Source organism: Vulpes vulpes, chromosome 2 (assembly GCF_048418805.1).
Source record: "Vulpes vulpes isolate BD-2025 chromosome 2, VulVul3, whole genome shotgun sequence".
NCBI lineage: Eukaryota > Metazoa > Chordata > Mammalia > Carnivora > Canidae > Vulpes > Vulpes vulpes.
The window spans coordinates 81,969,123-81,988,820 of NC_132781.1; the positions used below are offsets into that span (position 1 = coordinate 81,969,123).

The window sequence follows — 19,698 nt, forward strand, 5'->3', positions numbered from 1 at the left end:
TGTGCGTGGGATACTTGCAGCTGTGGAATCTCTACGTAGATGGGACCAGGCTGTCTGCAAGTGGGGCTTGGGACCCCCTGGAAGCTGCACTGGCACAGCAAGCACGCTGACCTGGCTAGCAGGAGGCCAACGTCGGCGTGTTTGGGTTAGTTTTATTATGGAGCTTGGCATGTTAGAGGGTCCATACAAAACATCCCTTTCTTAACATTTTCGTAGGAAAATTTCTGAAGACCCACAAGCCTACGTCTGTCAGAGATGATCGTCTTTTAATTAGCTACAGCATACTAGAAATTGGTATTCTAGTGGTGTACACCAAATCAAGACTACCGTTCTCTGCCTCTCTTACTGCTCCGTGGAGTCGTATGACTCATCCTCAAAGACATAGGAGTAAAAGTCAGATGTCTAACTTTCCGTTTGTGGCCTTCAGCTCAGTGAAAAGGGTATGGCTCTCCTCCTTTCCCCTTCTGCTTGCTGGACTGCGGGTCGAGTGTTGGCAAGCTCTCCTGAACCTTCAGAATATGAGCAGCACCTTAAAAACGGCAGAGATGTAAGAAAGAGGAAACCTAGACCTTTGGTGCCAAGGCCATTGATGCCCTTGGATGTCTTATATGAAAATTGTTAAATGAAAGTCGGGAGGTGAGGGCTTTCGTTGCATTTTGTCTGCTTTCCTGCTTGCTCACTCCAGAGAGTAGTCTTTAGCTGGTGTTTAGCTTAATACCTTTTCCAAGACTTAACTGTAATGTTACATATATGTTGATATACATATTACATATATATGTCATGTGATGCATATATATATATATTTATTTAGCCGCCCTAAATATATTCTACATACTGTATGCACATATATATATATATATATATATATATAGTATTTCGAACAGAGTTATTGAGCACATAAATGTCTACATACAAACTGTGTTGCAATGATCATACATTGCTCCAATATTATTATTATTTTTTAAAGATTTATTTATTTATGATAGACAGAGAGAGAGAGAGGCAGAGACACAGGCAGAGGGAGAAGCAGGCTCCATGCAAGGAGCCCGACATGGGACTCGATCCTGGGACTCCAGGATCGTGCCCTGGGCCAAAGGCAGGCGCCAAACCACTGAGCCACCCAGGAATCCCCCCATTGCTCTAATATTAAATAATGCAAGGCATCCATCTCCCTAGTTACTGAATTCTGGAAAAAATCGCTGGTATCTGACTATTACTATGTATTTGTGTGTTTAGCTCCACACACACACAAATATACACATTCATTTCTGTGTCTGTATCCACAGAACTAGGTATATTTGCTTCATAAGCTGTATTCATTCATTCATTTCAAGATTATGTGCCAGACGCTGTGCTAGACCTTTCAGATACAAAGTGAGTAAGAAAGATACGATCCCTACTCTCACAGAGGCTACAGTCTGTTGGAGGAGATGGGAAGGCGGACAAGTGAAGATATTATATCTTCAATTGTTATATTGAATATAACAATATCTCTTATATTCTGGGATATTCAGGGTGCTCTCTGATAACAGGGAAAGGGTCCTCAACTTGGATTTGGAATCTTAACTGATCCTTATAGCTTGAGGCTTCAGTACTGATTCTCCAGAGTCCCTAATACTCATATACATTTTCTCACGTATGTACTTCATGTTCATAATGATAGTAAATAAATGTTAGTCTATATTCATGAAGATCTTTAACCTATTACTAATTTAACAGTGTATATACATGTTACACTAGGGTCAGTACTATTACCGTATGAACTTTCTTCCTTTCAATCTTAAAATATAATTTTGAGTATGCTTATGGTGAAAGTACTAATTTGGCCAAACTTTGTTAAGTAGTAGTTTTGTCAAAGATACTGTCAAGCCAATTGGTGTGTGTGGGATGAGGGTGAAGAATACTTGATTAAAGTATTAATTAATTAACTTGATTAAATAAATCAGGTACGTGGGATTAAAAACTTTGGGTTGATTTCTTGAATTTTTCTATTTTTCATGAGTTATTTTAAAATGATGCAGATACCACAGTATTATAGCGATATGCTCAAATTATAATTCATTTTGGTTTGTTTGTATATGCTTCCTAAGATCCTCTTCTAAAATTCCGCTAGCAGGAATGCGGTAGACTATCAGAGCACCTCTGTTTCAAATTTAATTATGCTGGCCAAATTCAGAGATTGTGAATTTGCCTTGTAGACTGTCAGTCATCTGCTGACATAAGCCCCAGGAGGTTGCCTATATTATATTGATTTTGAAATATTCTCCAGTTTTTCTGATTGTCTGTCAAGCTCAACCACCCAGAACACAACCAGAAATTCAGAAGTAGAAAAAAAAATGGACATTTGACTAATAAAAAATCTTGTTATAAAAAAATCTTGTATTAAAATCAAGGCACTGGGCTTCAGGTTTCAGCACTGACACGTGAAGAGCTTGCAAGTTGTCACTCTCATCCTTGCAACAAGAAAAAGCTGAACAAACTGAAAATTAAAGACTTTCATTGCATTTGTAAGAGAATCAAGGTGACAGGCAAACTGCCATCGCAAATTGTGAAGAGGCAGACAGACACATTCAGAGAGATGCAACTAAGTTTTTTTTTTTTTTTTTTTTTTTTTTTTACCTGCAAGAGATGCTGCTTAAAGCATCCTGCACTGGTAGAGTCACTTAAATGCTCATTCTGATGAATGTCTGGAGACAGTGTCTGGACGAGTGTGACAATGAGAAGCTCCTAAGGCCAGAATCTTTTGATGGAGCCTCGCATGTTCATGGGCATTGCCTTCAGGAATCCCACCAGGTTCTAAAGGTAAAGAGCTGAGCAATATGCGTTCCTGTCTACTACAGTGGGAGAAGAAGCAGCAAGCAAAAAAATCATTTTGAAGTACACTCAGTCCTTATCCACAGCAAAGCCATGCCCAGAGGAAGGGACTGGTGAGAGCCTCATCCCCAGTGCTTAGAGGCCATTCCTCCCACTCCAGTGCCTCTGGCCTTACTGCCTCACCTGAGGAGCACGAACTAATAAAACATTGTCAACAGAGATCAGAGCTTCAAGGAAATCAATGGGGCATGTCACAGCCAGCAAGGGAATGAGAAGAGTGGGGAACAGAACTGTGTCGGAGGAGAGACACCTGCGAGGATTACAGCCTGAGGCACAGGCCCACCAGAAGCCTGAGATTTAATCGGGAGATTATAGAACCTTCCCATCACACCAGCGAAGCTCCAGGAGTAGGATAGCAGTAGCTTTCAGCAGAAGGAGCTGAAGACACAGACTCTCTGGGAGGAAGAGTGCTTTGGGAAGTCCAAAGTCAAGAGGGGCAACCACAGCAAAAACACGAAAGCAACCTGGATCCCGGGGAGGATGGAGGGAGCATGAAATACAGCACCCCAGCAGCCACATTAACAGAAATCCTTCACCAGGGTCTGTTTATCTCAGTTCCTGTGACCCGACTCAACACGGTCAACTTTTAACAAGGAATTACCAGTGATGTGGGTCAGTTGTATCTCAGCGAAACTGATGGGGGAGGTGAAAAGAACTAGAAGACATGCCAGAAGGAGAAATGAAAAACAAGACATGGTTGAGAGGAAAAGCAGACAACAGAATCAGACTTCGATATGACATAGGTGTTAGGATTATGAGACAAACAGTTAAAATAACTATGGTTAATCTGTTACTATCCCTAATGGAATAAGTAAACGACATGCAAGACAAAATCAGTAATGTAAGTAAAGAACTGGAAACTCTAAGAATCAAAAAGGGTGATAGAAATAGAAAACACAGGAACCCTCTGGGTGGCTCAGCAGTTGAGCATCTGCCTTTGGATCAGGGCGTGACCCCAGGGTCCCAGAATCGAGTCCTGCATCAAGGCTCCCCGCAGGGAGCCTGCTTCTCGCTCTGCCTGTGTTTCTGCCTCTCTCTGTGTTTCTCATGAATAAATAAATAGAATCTTAACAAAAGAAAGAACTAGAAAACACAGTAACAGAAATGAAGAATGCCTTTCATCAGTAAACTCAATATGGTTGAAGAATGGATCAGTGATCTCATATACAGAACAGTAGAAACTTCCCAAACTGAAACTCAAGCAGTAAGAATAAAATAGTTGAATGCACAACAGCAAAAGAGAAGAGAACATCCAGGAACAATGCCAACTGGAATTTGAGAAGGTGAAGAACGGGAGAAGAGAGCAGAAGACATTTTGAAGGCGATAATGACCAAGAACTTTCCAAATTAATGAGCAAACTATAGATCCAGAAAGCTCAGAGAACATCAAGAAGGATAAATACAGAAGCAAAATAAAACAGAACACCTCATTCATACCACATGCAAGCCGCAGCAAAACAGAGAAATGTGGAAAACCTAAAGTTAAAAAAAAAAAAAACTGTAGAGGAGCCACAGCCAAAGTAATATTGTTACGCAGGGAGTGATCCTGTCACCACCCTGCTTAACGTGAGCTCTATCGTGGTTTCCTATTGCTCATGAAGTCCTGTTACCTGAGCTGATTTAGCAGGTTTTGGATTATCTGGCTCCTGCCTCTCCCTCAGCCTCATCTTCTCCGAAACTCCAATCTGCTGTCTTCCCACCTTCCAGGCTTCTTTCCTTTCCTCTCAAATGCCATGTTTCCTCATTTCGCCGGGTTCTTGGGCCTGTTCTTTCCCCAGTCTAGCATGGTCTTCCCCAGCCTTGGGAGAAGGTTCAACTCTAACTTTTCCACTGATTTCCTTAGAGAAGTCTCACTCAAATTCCCAGTCTGGGTAGATCCCCCCAGTCAACAGTTCATCAGAAACCTTGTCCAGTTGTGATGGCAGGTTACTTTGTGCTCTTTCAAAAAATGCATATGGTTTTGCTCACATGCCATTCACAGCTCTACCATGTGCAGTGCAAAAGGAGGATGAAAAGCATACTTGGAGTTAGAAAAGAGGGAATATGTTTCTTACGGATTTCCTAACAAATTAATGCTTATCGATTGCCGATCATTCGAGTAGTTTGGTAGATATTTATTAATTCATTTAAAAACGAATTAATGACCACCTACTCTCTGCTGAGCATCCTTTTACCTGTGGGAGAGAAGACCAACAAGGCTCTCCTCCATATATTTACAGGGTTGGGGGGAGGATACCTTCATGTAAACCAACAGAAAATTCAAGAAAGACGCAATCTGCTGGGGGTGTGCGTAAAATGAGGTCACTGGTGCCTGTCAAGGTGAAATCCTGCAGAATGAGCAAACTGCCTGTGTACTGAGGCATTAGCAGGATGTGAGCTCCCACGTGCAGGGATCTTTGCCACTTTGTTCATTAGTGTCTTCCCAGGGGCCGTGAAAATACTTGACATTTAGTAGGCACTCAATAATTTATTTAGGGGAAGAAATAGGAATTAGCTGAGTTAAAAAAGAGGGATGAGTAAGAAGGAAAAGATCCTAAGTAAACAGTATGTATATTTCCTAGACTGGCAAATTACCCAGAGAAAATACTCATGACCCTGCAACTTCAACCTCTAATATGAAAATGGCTTCCTTTAGATCATCTAGGCCTTTCGCTGAGAATAGGCATCAGGAAGAAAGGGATTGAGTGGAAGGATATGAGTTGTAAAGTTATAAATCCAGGATGCATTCAGGTAAGTAAAAAAACATAATCCTTCACACTGTTGTGCACACTAAAAGTACCTTTTCAGACACTTTCTTCCAGATTATAATTGATAGTTTCTAAATTCTCACAAATTTTAAATTAGTGGAGTTTGAATTAATTAGGTTTTATGACAAGATACATCATCCGAGTTCTCATTTCTGTCTATAACATGAAGCTTCAACATCCTTAGTATTTAGTTGCAGTGCAGTTATGAGTTAAAATTGCAGCCTTAAAATTGTAACCTTTCATAGTGCATTCATACTCTATTTGTAAGTGTCAAAAAAAAAAATCTAGCACTTGTATTATCAGAATGTGTTTTGTTTTGTTTTGTTTTTCTGCCATTTCGAGCAGTAACCAGCAGGTGGTATCAAACAATTTTATACTTGTTTTCTGTTGCAGGTTTTTGTGCCTGTTTGGTTTTTGAGGCTACTTCCTAACTTCCATCCCACACCCAACCACAAACACCTACACACTAGCATTTGATGGGAGTAAAGGTCTAAAGGAGGATTTTATTTTATTTTATTTTATTTTATTTTATTTTATTTTATTTTATTTATTTTATTTTTATTATTTTATTTTATTTTATTATTTCATTTCATTTCATTTCTCTGATTTAAATCTGTCTTGACTTTGCTTTCAGGGTAATATATTTTTTTGCACGTGCCCTGAGCTGTCTTTTTATAATGAAGACCCTGCTTGACATGAAGTAACGCGTTTGATCACTACATTATAGGAAAACATTCTTCTTTTTTTTTTTTTTAAGATTTTATTCCTTTATTTGAGAGAGAGGGCTTGCACACGTGGGACAGGGGGAGAGGGGCAAAGGCAAGGGAGAGAGCATCTCAAGCCCGACGCCGAGCTCCAACCTCACCACCCTGAGATCAAGACCTGAGCCGAAATCATGAGTGGGATGCTTAAACACTGACCTACCCAGGCACCCCAGGAAACTCTATTCTTAATCCTCACTTCACAGATGAGCGTACTGTGGAACAAAGGGGCTAGGGAATTTCCCCAAGATCACGAGATTCAGATTTAGGCATCAGGCCATGGTGCTCCCAGTCTCTGTGCTGAAATCCCTCCCCCTGCTTTGATTTTATTCTCTTAGGGCATATTTGCATCCAACACTTAGCATTCCTTTACACGATCTGCTCAGCTACTATGAGTGGAGGTTTTGGCACCTATACCTTGAAAAAGGAAATACTAACATAGAATAAAACTAGAATTTCAAAGAGCTGCATGTTAGATACGGTCTGAGTATGGGAAATGGTCACATATTTCACACATAATGCACAGAATTTTAGTGCTAAAAGCACTTTAAGATACTTGCCTTTTATTTTACTGAAAAAGAAACGTAAGCTTCCCAGGGAGGCATTGAGGTAGGGCAGTCACACAGAGGAGTTAAGGACAGAGATAGTCTGTTAAAGAAATTTGGGAATATTTATTTTTGGAGGCCCTAGGAAGTAGACAAAAATGCCCATTGTTTGAGGGGCGGGCACGTAGAAGGTCTGTGAACTTTCCAGGTACGTGCACCTCTTTATTTAATGCCCAGCTCTTCTATTTGTAACGTGATGGGAACAAGCATAGTTGGAACTAGCAGACAGAAAGCTGGCATATAAGAATCATATCCTTCTAGCGGAAAGAAAAAAGGGAAGGAGAAAAAAACTTAGTGTTAACAATTTTATTATCGAGTTTACAAAATCAGATAAAAAAATAAAATTTAGATATGGGGAAGATATGAATATGGGGAAAAATAGCCTCATAGTAGATTCATATTGAAATTGCTACAATACTTTATTGGTTTGAATGCCTAGGCCCAGATCTAATTTTAAACTAGCAGTGTAGATTTAGAATCTTAATTAAATTTATGGTGTGCCATAATTTGAACTTGCATTTTTTGATAGATTTTCTTTAAATTAACATTAACATAGCCATCAGTCATTCCCAGAAATTCACAGAATTGCAAATGATAAATGTCATCAAGTATCTCTTGTTTAAATTAAAATTTTTGTATTTTTTTTTCTTATCTCAAAAGCAAAGCAAGTTCACTGCAGGAGAAAAGGAAAAATGTATTCCCTTCGATGTTAATTCTCCAAAGTAACTAATACAATCTTAGATTGTATCCTTACAGATTTTATCTTTTCACATTTTTCTGGCAAAATACCAAAGAAATAAAACTAAAAATCAGTCATAAGCCCATTTTCTATTTCATCCATCCAAACTCCCAACATTCCTTCTTCCCCAAGGTGGTAACCTTTTTAATTTTATTTTTGAACCTTTTGAATTTTATTTTTAATTTATTTTTTGAAGTGTCCTTTTTAATTTTATTTTTTGTTTACTAAGCTCATGCAGGTATACCTACATTGAGACACAAATCCAAGTACATATATTTTAATGAAAATTGAATCATGAAGTATTTTTAAGCAAAATATGTTGTGGATATATCTGCAATCAATAAATAACCCTACCTTACTCTTTGTAATATTGTCGTATTACTAATGTAGGTAATCAACAATTTAAAAAACTTTTCCCCAGTCAATGAATATGCTAGTGTTTGCCACTTTTTTTTACTTTTATAAGACATGTTCATGTAAAGAACATTGTGTATCACTATCACTATATATTTTCCTGCTGTCATTTCAGGAAGATAGATTTTTAATAATAGAAGTAGTGATAACAAAAACAAGAATCAAAATAGCTAACATTTACTGAATACTTGTAACGTGCCAAGCTTTGTGCCAAATGCATACTTAATAACCTAAACAACAGTCTTTTTTAAAAAATGTTTTTATTGGAGTTCATTCAATTTGCCAACATATAGCATAACACCCAGTGCTCATCCCGCCAAGTGCCCCCCTCAGTGCCCATGACCCAATCACCCCAACCCCCCGCCCACCTCCCTTTCCACCACCCCTTGTTCGTTTCCCAGAGTTAGGTGTCTCTCATGTTCTGTCTTCCTCACTGATATTTTCACTCATTTTCTCTCCTTTCCCCTTTATTCCCTGTCACTAATTTTTATATTCCCCGTATGAGTGAAACCATATAATGTTTGTCCTTCTCTGATTGACTTACTTCACTCAGCATAATACCCTCCAGTTCCATCCCCGTCGAAGCAAATGGTGGGTATTTGTCGTTTCTAATGGCTGAGGAATATTCCTCTGTATACATAGACCACATCTTCTTTATCCATCCATCTTTCGATGGACATCGAGGCTCCTTGAGAGGGTATAGTTTATAATTCAAATTTATAGTTGGGGAAAGTAATGAGAATAGGTGAGGAACTCACTCTAAGTCACATAAACAGTTGGGGAGCAGGATTCAAACCCAAGCCGTCTGACTGTGAGGCCATATGAGGACATAGCAATGCTCACTATTTTATACTACCCTGCCCCATCTAGAAGAATTGCTGGAGCTTAGGGTAGATACCAGCAAAAATGGTGGAGTAAGAAATTCCAAATAAAGGCCTCCTGGTACTGGGGAGAGGAAAGTGGAGCTCCTTCAGAAAGTACTGTCATCACTTTATGGTGTCTTCGAAGACATTTGCAAAAGGCTTCCCTTTGTACATTGCCAGACTCAGAATTCCATGGTGCAAAAGTTGCAACTCGGAAGATGTCACTGAGAGCATTTATAGGCAGATGTTTTAGTTGTTGTTTTTGCCTTTGCTTCCGTAAAAGCAAACACAACCCAAAGCAAGAAGAAGAAAATTAACAAATTTGAACAGAGATTAGTGGAATAGAGAATAGAAATAACAGTGTAGAAAATCAACACACAGCTATTAAGATCAACTAAATTGACAAGACTTTAGTGAGACTGACCAAGAAAAAAAGAGAGAAGACTCAAATTAATAAATTTAGGAAGTAAGAGGGGACATTACTACTGATCTTATAAAAATAAAAAAAGATTTAAGGGACTCTGTTAACAATTGTAGCCCTCCAAATTAGATAACCTAGAATAAATGGACCAATGACTGGAAACAACAAATTACAAAAAAAATGACGGAAGAGTCTGTACAAGTCTATAACAAGTAAAGCTATGAAGTAAGCAATAACAAAAAAATCAATAAAAATCCAAGGCCAGATAACCTTGCTGGTGAATTTTACCAAACATTGAGAAAAGAATTAACACTATTCTTTCTCAAACTCTGAGAAAGTAAATGAGAGATCTTCTTGACTCATACAGTTGGGCCATTTTTACCAAGAAAACCAAAAACAAAGAAATAACAAGTAAAAAAAAAAGCCTCTTCAGATCAATATCCCTTAGAAATATAGATGTCTTCAACAAAATATTAGTGAGCTGAAGTCAGCCACATATAAAGAGGATTAGATATGATGACCCAATGACATTTATCCCAGGAATGAAACTTTGGTTCAACGTACAAAAAATCAATATAAACAACATTTTTATGGAGTATAGGAAAAACACGAAATCATCTCAAAACATTAAAAAAAAAACACAACACAACATCCTTTCGTAATAAAAACACTCAACAAACTGGCAGGAGAAAAGGACTTTCTCAACCTGACATCGTACTTAGAGGTGAAGATTAAAAGCTTCTGTGCTAACATCAGGAGCAAGATAGGGATGTCTGCCTTCATCAGTGCTGCTCAACATTATACTGCAGGTTCTAGCCAGTGCAGTCAGGTGGGAACGACAAATAAAAGGCATCCAATTTGGAAAGGAAGAATTAAAACTCTATTTACAGATGATATGATTTTATGTATAGAAAAACCCTTAGTAAACCACATAAAAACTATTAGAGCTAATTACATTCAGCAAAGTTGCAGGGTACAGCGTCAACACAAAAAATCAGTTGTGTTTCTCTACACTAGCAATGAACAATCTGAAGAGGAAATTAAGAATATATTTCCAAAAAGAAAGAGAATATATTTCCACTTACATTAGCATCCAAATACATAAGATACCTATAAATAGATTTAAAGGCGAAAGACTTGTACACCGAAAACTACAAAACATTACTAAAGGAAATTTAAGAAGCTCTAAATAAACAGATTACATATATATATGATATATATTACATATGTCTATGAAAAATTATAAAGGCTAACTAGGTGTCCTGCATTCAGGGATTGAGATGACAATACTGCCCCAAACAGTAGCTTAGATGCAACACCTATCAAAATTCCAACAATCTTTTTTGCATCAATGAGCCAATTTATCATAAAACCACATGGAAATGCAAGGGGACCCTGAATAGCCAAAACAATCTTGGAAAAGAGTAACAAAGTTGGAGGCCTCAAGCTTCCCAATGTCAACACTGACTCTAAAGTTACAGTCATCAGACCAGTTTGAAACTTGCTTAAGGGTCAACGTGCAGATTAGTGGAATCAAAAGTGCAGAAACAAACCCATATATCTGTGGTCAGTTGATTTCTTCGTCTTCTTTTTTTTTTCAAATGTTTAAGTTCCAGTTAACATGCAATGTGATGTTAGTTTCAGGTGTACATACAGCAGTTCCATGCAACACCCAGTGCTCATCACAAGTACGCCCCTTAATCCCCATCACCTATTTGCCCCATCCCCTACCCACCTCCCCTCGGTTTGTTCTCTAGAGTTAAGAGTCTGTTTCTTGGTTTCTCTCTCTCTCTCTTTTTTCCCTAAGCTCATTTATTTTGTTTCTTACAGTCCAGACTTGAGTGAAATGATATTTCTCTTTCTCCCACTGACTTATTTTGCTTAACATAATGCGCTATAGGGATCCCTGGGTGGCGCAGTGGTTTGGCGCCTGCCTTTGGCCCAGGGCGCGATCCTGGAGACCCGGGATCGAATCCCATATCAGGCTCCCGGTGCATGGAGCCTGCTTCTCCCTCCGCCTGTGTCTCTGCCTCTCTCTCTCTCTCTGTGACTATCATAAATAAATAAAAAATTAAAAAAAAAATTAAAAAAAAAAACATAATGCGCTATAGCTCCATCCACTTTGTTGCAAGTGGCAAGATTTCATTCTTTTTTTGTGACTGAATAATATTCCATTACACACACACACACACACACACACACACAAACACAGACACCACATCTTCTCTATCCATTCATTACCTGATGGATACTTGGGCTCTTTCCATAATTTGGCTATTATAGATAATGCTGCTATAAACGTTGGTGTGCATATATCCCTTTGAATTACTGTTTTTATATTATTTGGGTCAATGCCACTAGGTTCAATTGCTGGATCATATGGTAATTCTATTTTTAACTTTTTGGGGAACCTCCATACTGTTTTCCACAGTGGCTGCACCAGTTTGCAACAGTGCAAGAGGGTTGCTCTTTGTCCACATCCTCGTCAACACTTGTTGTTTCCTGTGTTGCTGATTTTAGCCATTCTCACCGGTGTGAGGTGGCATCTCATTGTAGTTTTGATTTGTATTTCCTTGATGACAGTGATGTTGAGCATCTTCTCATGTGTGTGTTGATGATCTGTATGTCTTCTTTGGAAAAATGTCTGTGTCTTCTGCCCATTTTTTAATTGGATTATTCATTTTTGGGGCTCATTTTTTGAGCTGATAAGTTCTTTATATGTTTTGGATACTGACCCTTTATCAGATACTCATTTGCAAATATCTCCCACATCATAGGTTGTCTTTAGTTTTGTTGATTGCTTCCTTTGCTGTGCAGACATTTTCTATTTTGATGAAATCCCAGTAGTTTATTTTTGGTTTTATTTCCCTTGCCTCAAGAGACACATATAATATGAAGTTGCTGTCATATGGTCAGTTAATTTCAACAACAATCCTAAGACCATTCAAAATAAGGGAAGAAAAGTCTTTCAGCAAATGATACTGGTACAACTGGCTATCCATATGCCAAAAAATGATTTTGAACATCTACCTCACAACATACATAAAAATTACTCCCAAATGGAGCAAGACCTACATGTCAGAACTAAAAGTATAGAACTTTTAGGGAGTGCCTGGGGTGGCTTAGTGGGTTAAGCCTCTGCCTTTGGTTCAGGTCATGATCTCAGGGTCCTGGGATCAAGCCCCGCATCAGGCTTCCTTCTCAGCAGGGAGTCTTCTTCTCTCTCTCTTTGTCTCCTTCTCCCTCTCCCACCTCTTGTTCTCTCTCTCTCTCAAATAAATAAATAAAATATTTTAAAAAATAATGAAAGTCTAGAACTCATAGAAGGGAACATAGGTCTAAATCTTTATGACTTTGGATTAGGTAACCTTTCTTGGATATGATGCCAATTTGTAATTCCTATTGAGAGAGGTTGTCCATTGCCCCACATTCTCCTCAAGACTACCATAGTATAAACCTTTTAATGTTTGCCAACATTTTGCTGACTATATGGTTTTAATTTTTTTTTTCTTTTTTTTTTTTTGACTATATGGTTTTAAAAAGGTATCATTATCACTTTGTGTTTCCTTATTTGCTAGGGAAGTTAAGTGTATTTTCATGTATTGATTTGTCATTTGCATTGCTGTATTGTGTGTGTGTGTATGTGTGTGTGCGTGCGTGCACGTGGACATGCATTTAGGAGTTGGGAGGATATGGTTTTGGTTGGGGGTATGTGTGGTTGTACCTGTCATGTCTTCCATTTAATTACTCCCCCGGACCAAAAGAAAACATCCTCACCATCTCAAACCTCTCAGTTTGGTGCATGAAAGGACAATGTATTTCTGTAAATGTGCTTTTTTTAATGTTGACTTAGCAGCAGGTGAACTAAATTTATTTATCTGCTTTTTATTCCTGCTACTACCATCATATTCTTAGATGTACTCACTCATGATTAAATAGAATTATTTTGCTGTTTTGAATTACTGACTCTATGGTAGATGAGAAGAGAAAGCTGCTTTATGTATCCTAAGGGAAAGCAAATACTACAATACAATAAAACTTTAATATATGGATGAACATTTCTTTAACATTTTAACTCTCTTTTAATTTAAAGTGTCTCGTATGTATATAATTAAACTTCCATTGGATTGCTGATAAAACAGGTAATTGCAGACATTTTGACAGTTGATATTGCAACTTACCTCCTGAGTTATTGCTTCCTTTTCACTTAATTATTGTGACTTCCCTGACTACTGGCAGAAAAGCCTTACAGTGAAAGGGACTAAATTACTTTTTAAACCAACAGAGGCATAAAATATTCCTTAAAAGTAGTGATTTGCATTTTTATAAAGTTTGAGGTTTAGTTGCTTGTTTTATTTTCTATATATTCTAGGCTTCATTGTGAAAGAAATTACGTTCTCACAATGCTAAGTGATCCAGAATTAATTTCACATTTAGGTAGCTATCCTAAGAATAAAGAACTTTAATCATAGTTCCATTGTGATCGCTGGTGTGGATGATTGGTCCATTGCTGAGCATGATTTAAATAAATGATGAACAAATTCATGTGAGGCTTTGTATAGGATTTTTAAAAAATGAATGTTAAGGCGCAATGGATCAATTTAAAGTAACTGTTTTCTTCATAGGAAATTCTACTTTCAGTATCACCAGTCTTTTTAACCTTAAGAATACTAAAAAGAGAAAAGGAGATTCGTACAAACAAAATGAAACAAAATGAAAACTGAAAGCACTTCAGTTATTACTTTAAGAATTATAATAGCCATTTGTGATTATCAGCTTTGCCCTGTTCTTCCAGTTATTATTATTTTTTTTGAAGTGGATAGAAATGGCAGTGAAAGTAGCATTGAACAAAGGAATATTTCCAGTTCCGTTTTGCTAATATCGATTGATGTTTTGGTACCTGTCTTCCTGCAGGAGTAACAACTGTTCTAACAATGACAACTCTAAGCATCAGTGCTCGGAATTCCCTCCCCAAAGTGGCATATGCAACTGCCATGGACTGGTTTATTGCTGTTTGTTATGCATTTGTGTTCTCTGCCCTAATTGAATTTGCAACTGTTAACTACTTCACCAAAAGAGGATGGGCTTGGGATGGGAAGAGTGTAGTAAATGACAAGGTAAGTGAGAATTTCCTTCTTACAATGATTAAGAGAATCCCCCTAACAGATTTAGCTTATAACAGATCTGTTCCTAAAAATTGACATTAAGAACATTCAAATGTAAATTATCTATCTCTCTATATATATATCTATGGCACAGATTTAGATATATATGAATCATTCAGATTTCTTTTAAAGTATGCTCTTGCCTGAAATCCTTTAGGAGTGCTTGTTACAGTATGACTCCTGTTAAAACCACTCCCTAGCATCTGTTGAGCTATGACTGTGTGTCAGGCATTGTGCTGAGTTTTTTACATATGTCCTATCACGTAATCTTTAGACTTTACAAGTAGGGTCTCTTTTTAATTTTCATTTTTCTGATGAAGAAGCTAAGACTTAGTGAAGTGGTTTACTACCCAAGCTCACACAACTAGTTAATTAAGTATACTTGAAGGCACATCTGACCATTAAACTCATGCTCTTCAATACCACACTGCTTTATAATGGAGAGATTTGGAAAAGAAAGTGGGCATTAACTTTACCTTTGTGGGATGTCAAGCCCTCTCAATGGGTTGAAATACTCTTCACCTACTCCCATCTCCGTTGCTTGGATATAAAAGTTCAGGCAATATTGTTTGCTCTCCCATGGTGTATGAAATAAATAAGTAAGTAGGTACTAGAATGTCTAGAAATTTTAAGTGCTCATGTAGGCTATAGGAGTTATTGTTTTTAAGAGTAATTTCTTTGGGAATTATTGGTGTCTGTTTTTAGGTTGCAAGTACTGAAGCTAGTGGGAGTTTTGATCATTAATATAACAGCTGTTCCATTTCTTCTTTATAGATTATTATTCATCTGCATTAAAAGGAGGCTTTGGATATATTACAATGAGATATAACGTTTTTTTAATAGTTCAGTTCCACTTGGAGGGCTTCTTTTAACAACATATCTATTAAAGCACTTCTTCCATTAAATTTGGAATAACATACTTGATTTTACTCCTTTATCAGTTATTTAAATATAATTTTTTTCTCATTTCTAGGACCATCTTGCCGCTTAAGCATATAAATGGTTGAATGTTATAGTTTAAAAGTCTTGCTCTTTTTTGCTAAATTTTGTAAACCGTGTAAGTTTTAATAAGTGCTGGTTTATTTCATTTTATAAGCAATGTTTTGCATACTAACAGCCACTGAGTAAATATTAAAGGGAATCTGATTAATTTCCTATGCTTAACTTCTAGGTTATTTCAGCATTTCCATTACATTTTGTTGTTGATTTATGTTTTCATTTTCCATATAATGTACTGCTTTTTCATTGCTATCTATGCAGTTACTTCTTTTTAGTTATATTAATTACACATGCGCTTTCATACTTTTTTTGGAGATGAAATGCTAGTTATATTTATAAATGCCAGACATATTTATAAATATGTCACAAAAGATAGTGGTTTGTGGTATAAATGCTCTGTATAGATATTTAACTGATATCACTCATTAATGCTGTGAGGGTGCCAATCAAATGGACGTTGTGATTTGGCATATCAAATAAAATACCTTCTCCCTGACCTTGGAAAATAGAGGTACCTTTCAATGCAAAACCCACATTCTCAATGCATTCTAAAAGCAATGACCTAGTACTAATGAATATTGGATTTAAGTCAAACCACATATCAAATCACACAAAGACAAATCTAGGGTAAGATCATTGATATTCCAACCTAATCTGCAGAAAAACAACAAACAAATTCTTTTTTATTTTTCTGAACAAATTCTATAATAGTTCTGAGTGGCTCAAGTTCATGGTTAAGTTAAAGGGAACATTACATCCGGCATGTTGCTTGTTCTTACTCACTTTTCCAGAGCTAGAGGTGCCAGGCACAGTGGCAGACGCTTACTAAGCACTTCAGGATTATTTATGGAATAAAAGAATAAATGAGTTTCTCTTGTTAAGTCTGGTAGTGCAACACCAATGACAAGACTTCTTTGCCTTCATGGAAGGGATTTTAGGACTTGACAGTGGTGAATTTATCAGTGGGTACTCAACCCAATTTCTTGATTCAAATGAATTCTGGGAAGTGCTTCCTAAACCTAGCTAGGAAATAATCAGGTTCTTAGAAGTGAAAGGAAATCAAGTCGAGTGCCCCAAACTAGCATATCTGCCTAAAATAATATTTCAGTACAGTCTACTTTCAGCTACCTCTGCTTTAGTTTTCCTTAGATTTAATTTTTAAGTGGAAAAGATGATGATTTTCTTGAATCACAGAGTTTTTAATCCACCGTCCATATTGGCATATTTCCAAGTTTATCAGACTGGCAGAAATCTGCTTTTAAAGTTGATATCACTGGTAAACACAGTTAAATGATCTGTCGATCCAAAGAGCGTATGATAAGTTCTTAAACACTTGTAAACTGGCCAAGTATTATGTTGCCTCATGAGAAGAATGACTCAAAGATATGTTTCAGCGGTATATGTTTGAAAAAAAAGATAAGTATTTAACAGACAATTTTTATGTAGATTGTGCTCTGATAATCCTTAAAGTTAGTTTTTGCCAATACATAAACCCAGGAATCACGATTCGTATTCAAGCTGCATTGAGCCCTGTGTTTGAAGACACAGCCTGTCCTGCTCTGTGATCTTGGACAAGATGTTACACCACTTTCAGCCTCATGTGTGAAACGAGAGAACAAAACCATATCATCCTTAAAATGTAGTGCTGAATCAGACAGATCCAGTTTGATCCAGTTTTTATGTCCTTCCATATACAAAAGTATCCCATCTTGCAAAATGCCCCAAGTTCTGGACCTTCCCTGATACCCAACATCCTTCCACCTGCCCAGGACTAATTCATTCTTCCAACTCAGCTCTTGATCCCTTTCTTCCTTGTTCTTTACTCAACCTCAAACCATCAGTTAGTATTTTCTTCTTCTTTCTTCGAAGCCATCTTCTTCTTTTTGACTGCCTCCTTCCTTTCAGTTAAGGAGTATGTTTAATATGCTTACTTTACCGTGGAGGCAAAAACCAAAATTCTCTCCAGATCCTATGTCACCCATTCCCCATCGACAGATTTTTATCCCCCTTTTCTCCATTCAAGCTTCTTGAGAGCATTGCTTACAAAGTCTGTGTTCTCACTTTCAATTTAGCTCTCAGCTCACTGTAATCTGATTTCTTTTCCATTTATTTTTCTGTTAACTGAAGAAAGCCAGTAACCTCCACATATTCAGAACAGATGATAATCTTTCATTTTTCTCAAGGGATCTCCATTGAGCCCCGTGAATACTGCTGTGTTTCAGAGCTCCATTTCAGGCCCAAGTCAGCAGTGCTTTCTCTTTGTTCCCTCTTAACAACAAGCCTTAGGATATCAACCTCTTGCCCTCAGATCCTGGCAGCTGCCTCTATTCCTTCTATCCTGAGAGTCTGCCCAAGTTCAGAGTAGATCCAATCTCCCTAGCAACTGCTCTTGTTTATACCCAAAGACAGTCCTTTGGCTTTATTTTATGGTTGTTTTTATATTTACTAGTCATGATATATGATTCGTCTTTAAGGGTTTTACTGTAATATTTGTGGGAACGTCTGCAACACTAAGCATACTGTCCACCCATTATTGTCCCGAAATGGATAATCTCTACCCATCCGCAGCACAAATGTCAAGCTTCCAGAAGCCTCTGAGCTCTGCATCCCCCTAATGACTTGATCCCATTGTAAGTGTATGTAACTGCCTGCCCTTTTGCATTGAATCCTTTATCACAGTTTCTAATTGCATTTTTATGTCTCCTCTCCACTGATCTTTATAATAATTATCATGTTTATTGCAATAAATCATTTACCCTTGGCCCTTTCACAGGGTCTTGTATATATTAGTTGCTCAGTAAATGTGGGATGAATGAATGAGATAGAACCAGATCACATCTACAGCTCAGGCCTTTGTCTTAACTTCCACAAGTTATTATCCACCACTGCACCCCATACCTTCCTTTTAAGTTCTAGGATCATATATCCAAACTGTTCCCTAGGCATTTCTACATGAATATAACATCTCAGTTTTTACATGCGTTTTTTTTCTTAAAAGAAAGAACAAACCAAAAATAAAACCTTCTAAATTGGTTTTCTATCTTTTCCATTTATTCATTTATTCATTCATTCATTCATTCATTCATATCTACAGCAAAACCTAATCTCCCATACCAACAACTTGGGAGTTGTTGACATCTAACCTGTCAACAGATGGAGCCTATTTTCCCCCCTCTCTGTCATGGACTATGCCCTTGCTATATTTCTCACTGTCTCTTACCATGTTTCCCTCCAATCCATCCTCTACATTAGTGCTAGGGTCATCTTTCTAAAATTGGAATCTAATCATTTCATTTTTCAGCTCTTTAAGGAATTGTTGAATTCTTAATGTTAGCTGTTGAACTTTTCAATGAATCATTCAAGCTGCTCAGCTAACGTAGTCCAAGTATATAGCTTTCTCGTAAGTTCATTTATATGTTGAATAATAAGAAAAACATTATTGCTATTTAATGTGCACTTACTACTCTATGCCTGGGAATATCTCTGTGTTAGAAATGAGAAACTATAGGATTGGTCATATAAAGTTACTTGCTCAGGATCACATCTAATAGGTGGTGCATCCAAGATTGAATACAGATCTAAAGTTCGTGCTCATATTCCTCCTATAGCCATTACAAACGTCCCCAGATATCCGTGCTGCTACACATCTCTGTGACATTAGTTGTGCTGGTCCCTCTTGCTAAAATGCTAGTTCTTTCCTTCCCTAACTGATGAACTCCTACTAATTTCTTAATATCCATCTGATTCTACTTAATATTGAGACTTTCTAAATGAATGTAACTGCCACCCCTATATCGTGTTTCTACAGTACTTGGCACAAATTCCTTTTGTGTAACCTTAGTAAATTATACTTTAACTATAAATATTTCTAACAGTAGGCTACATGATCTAGGAGGATAATAGTTTTGTCCTACTCATCATGTTCTCTGTTATTACCTGGCATAACAGCACATAGTTTCTTTGAATTAAATTAAAAATAAATGGCTTCAGTGACTCGAGGTTGTTTCTGTTTCTAAATCTTGTCGGTGGTTCTACACTAGCCCAAAAAAGCATATCCTCTGGAAACACACTATATATTAAATTATTTAAAACACAGACTTAGCAACATGA

At 37.3% G+C, this 19,698-nt stretch overlaps 1 protein-coding gene across 13 annotated transcripts in view; it reads left to right on the top strand.

Annotated features, from left to right (window-relative positions):
* Positions 1-19,698, top strand: part of GABRA2 (gamma-aminobutyric acid type A receptor subunit alpha2) — a 126,501-nt gene that overhangs the window by 92,958 nt on the left and 13,845 nt on the right. For 8 of the 13 annotated variants that reach the window (XM_072749084.1, XM_026016567.2, XM_072749083.1 and 5 more), the window contains one exon: positions 14,339-14,541. In XM_072749084.1, coding sequence (XP_072605185.1) covers positions 14,339-14,541 — 203 coding nt within the window. Of the gene's footprint in view, positions 1-14,338; positions 14,542-15,363; positions 19,587-19,698 lie in introns of those variants that run through there. The other 5 variants (XM_072749088.1, XM_072749087.1, XM_026016571.2 and 2 more) reach the window with 3 other exon arrangements.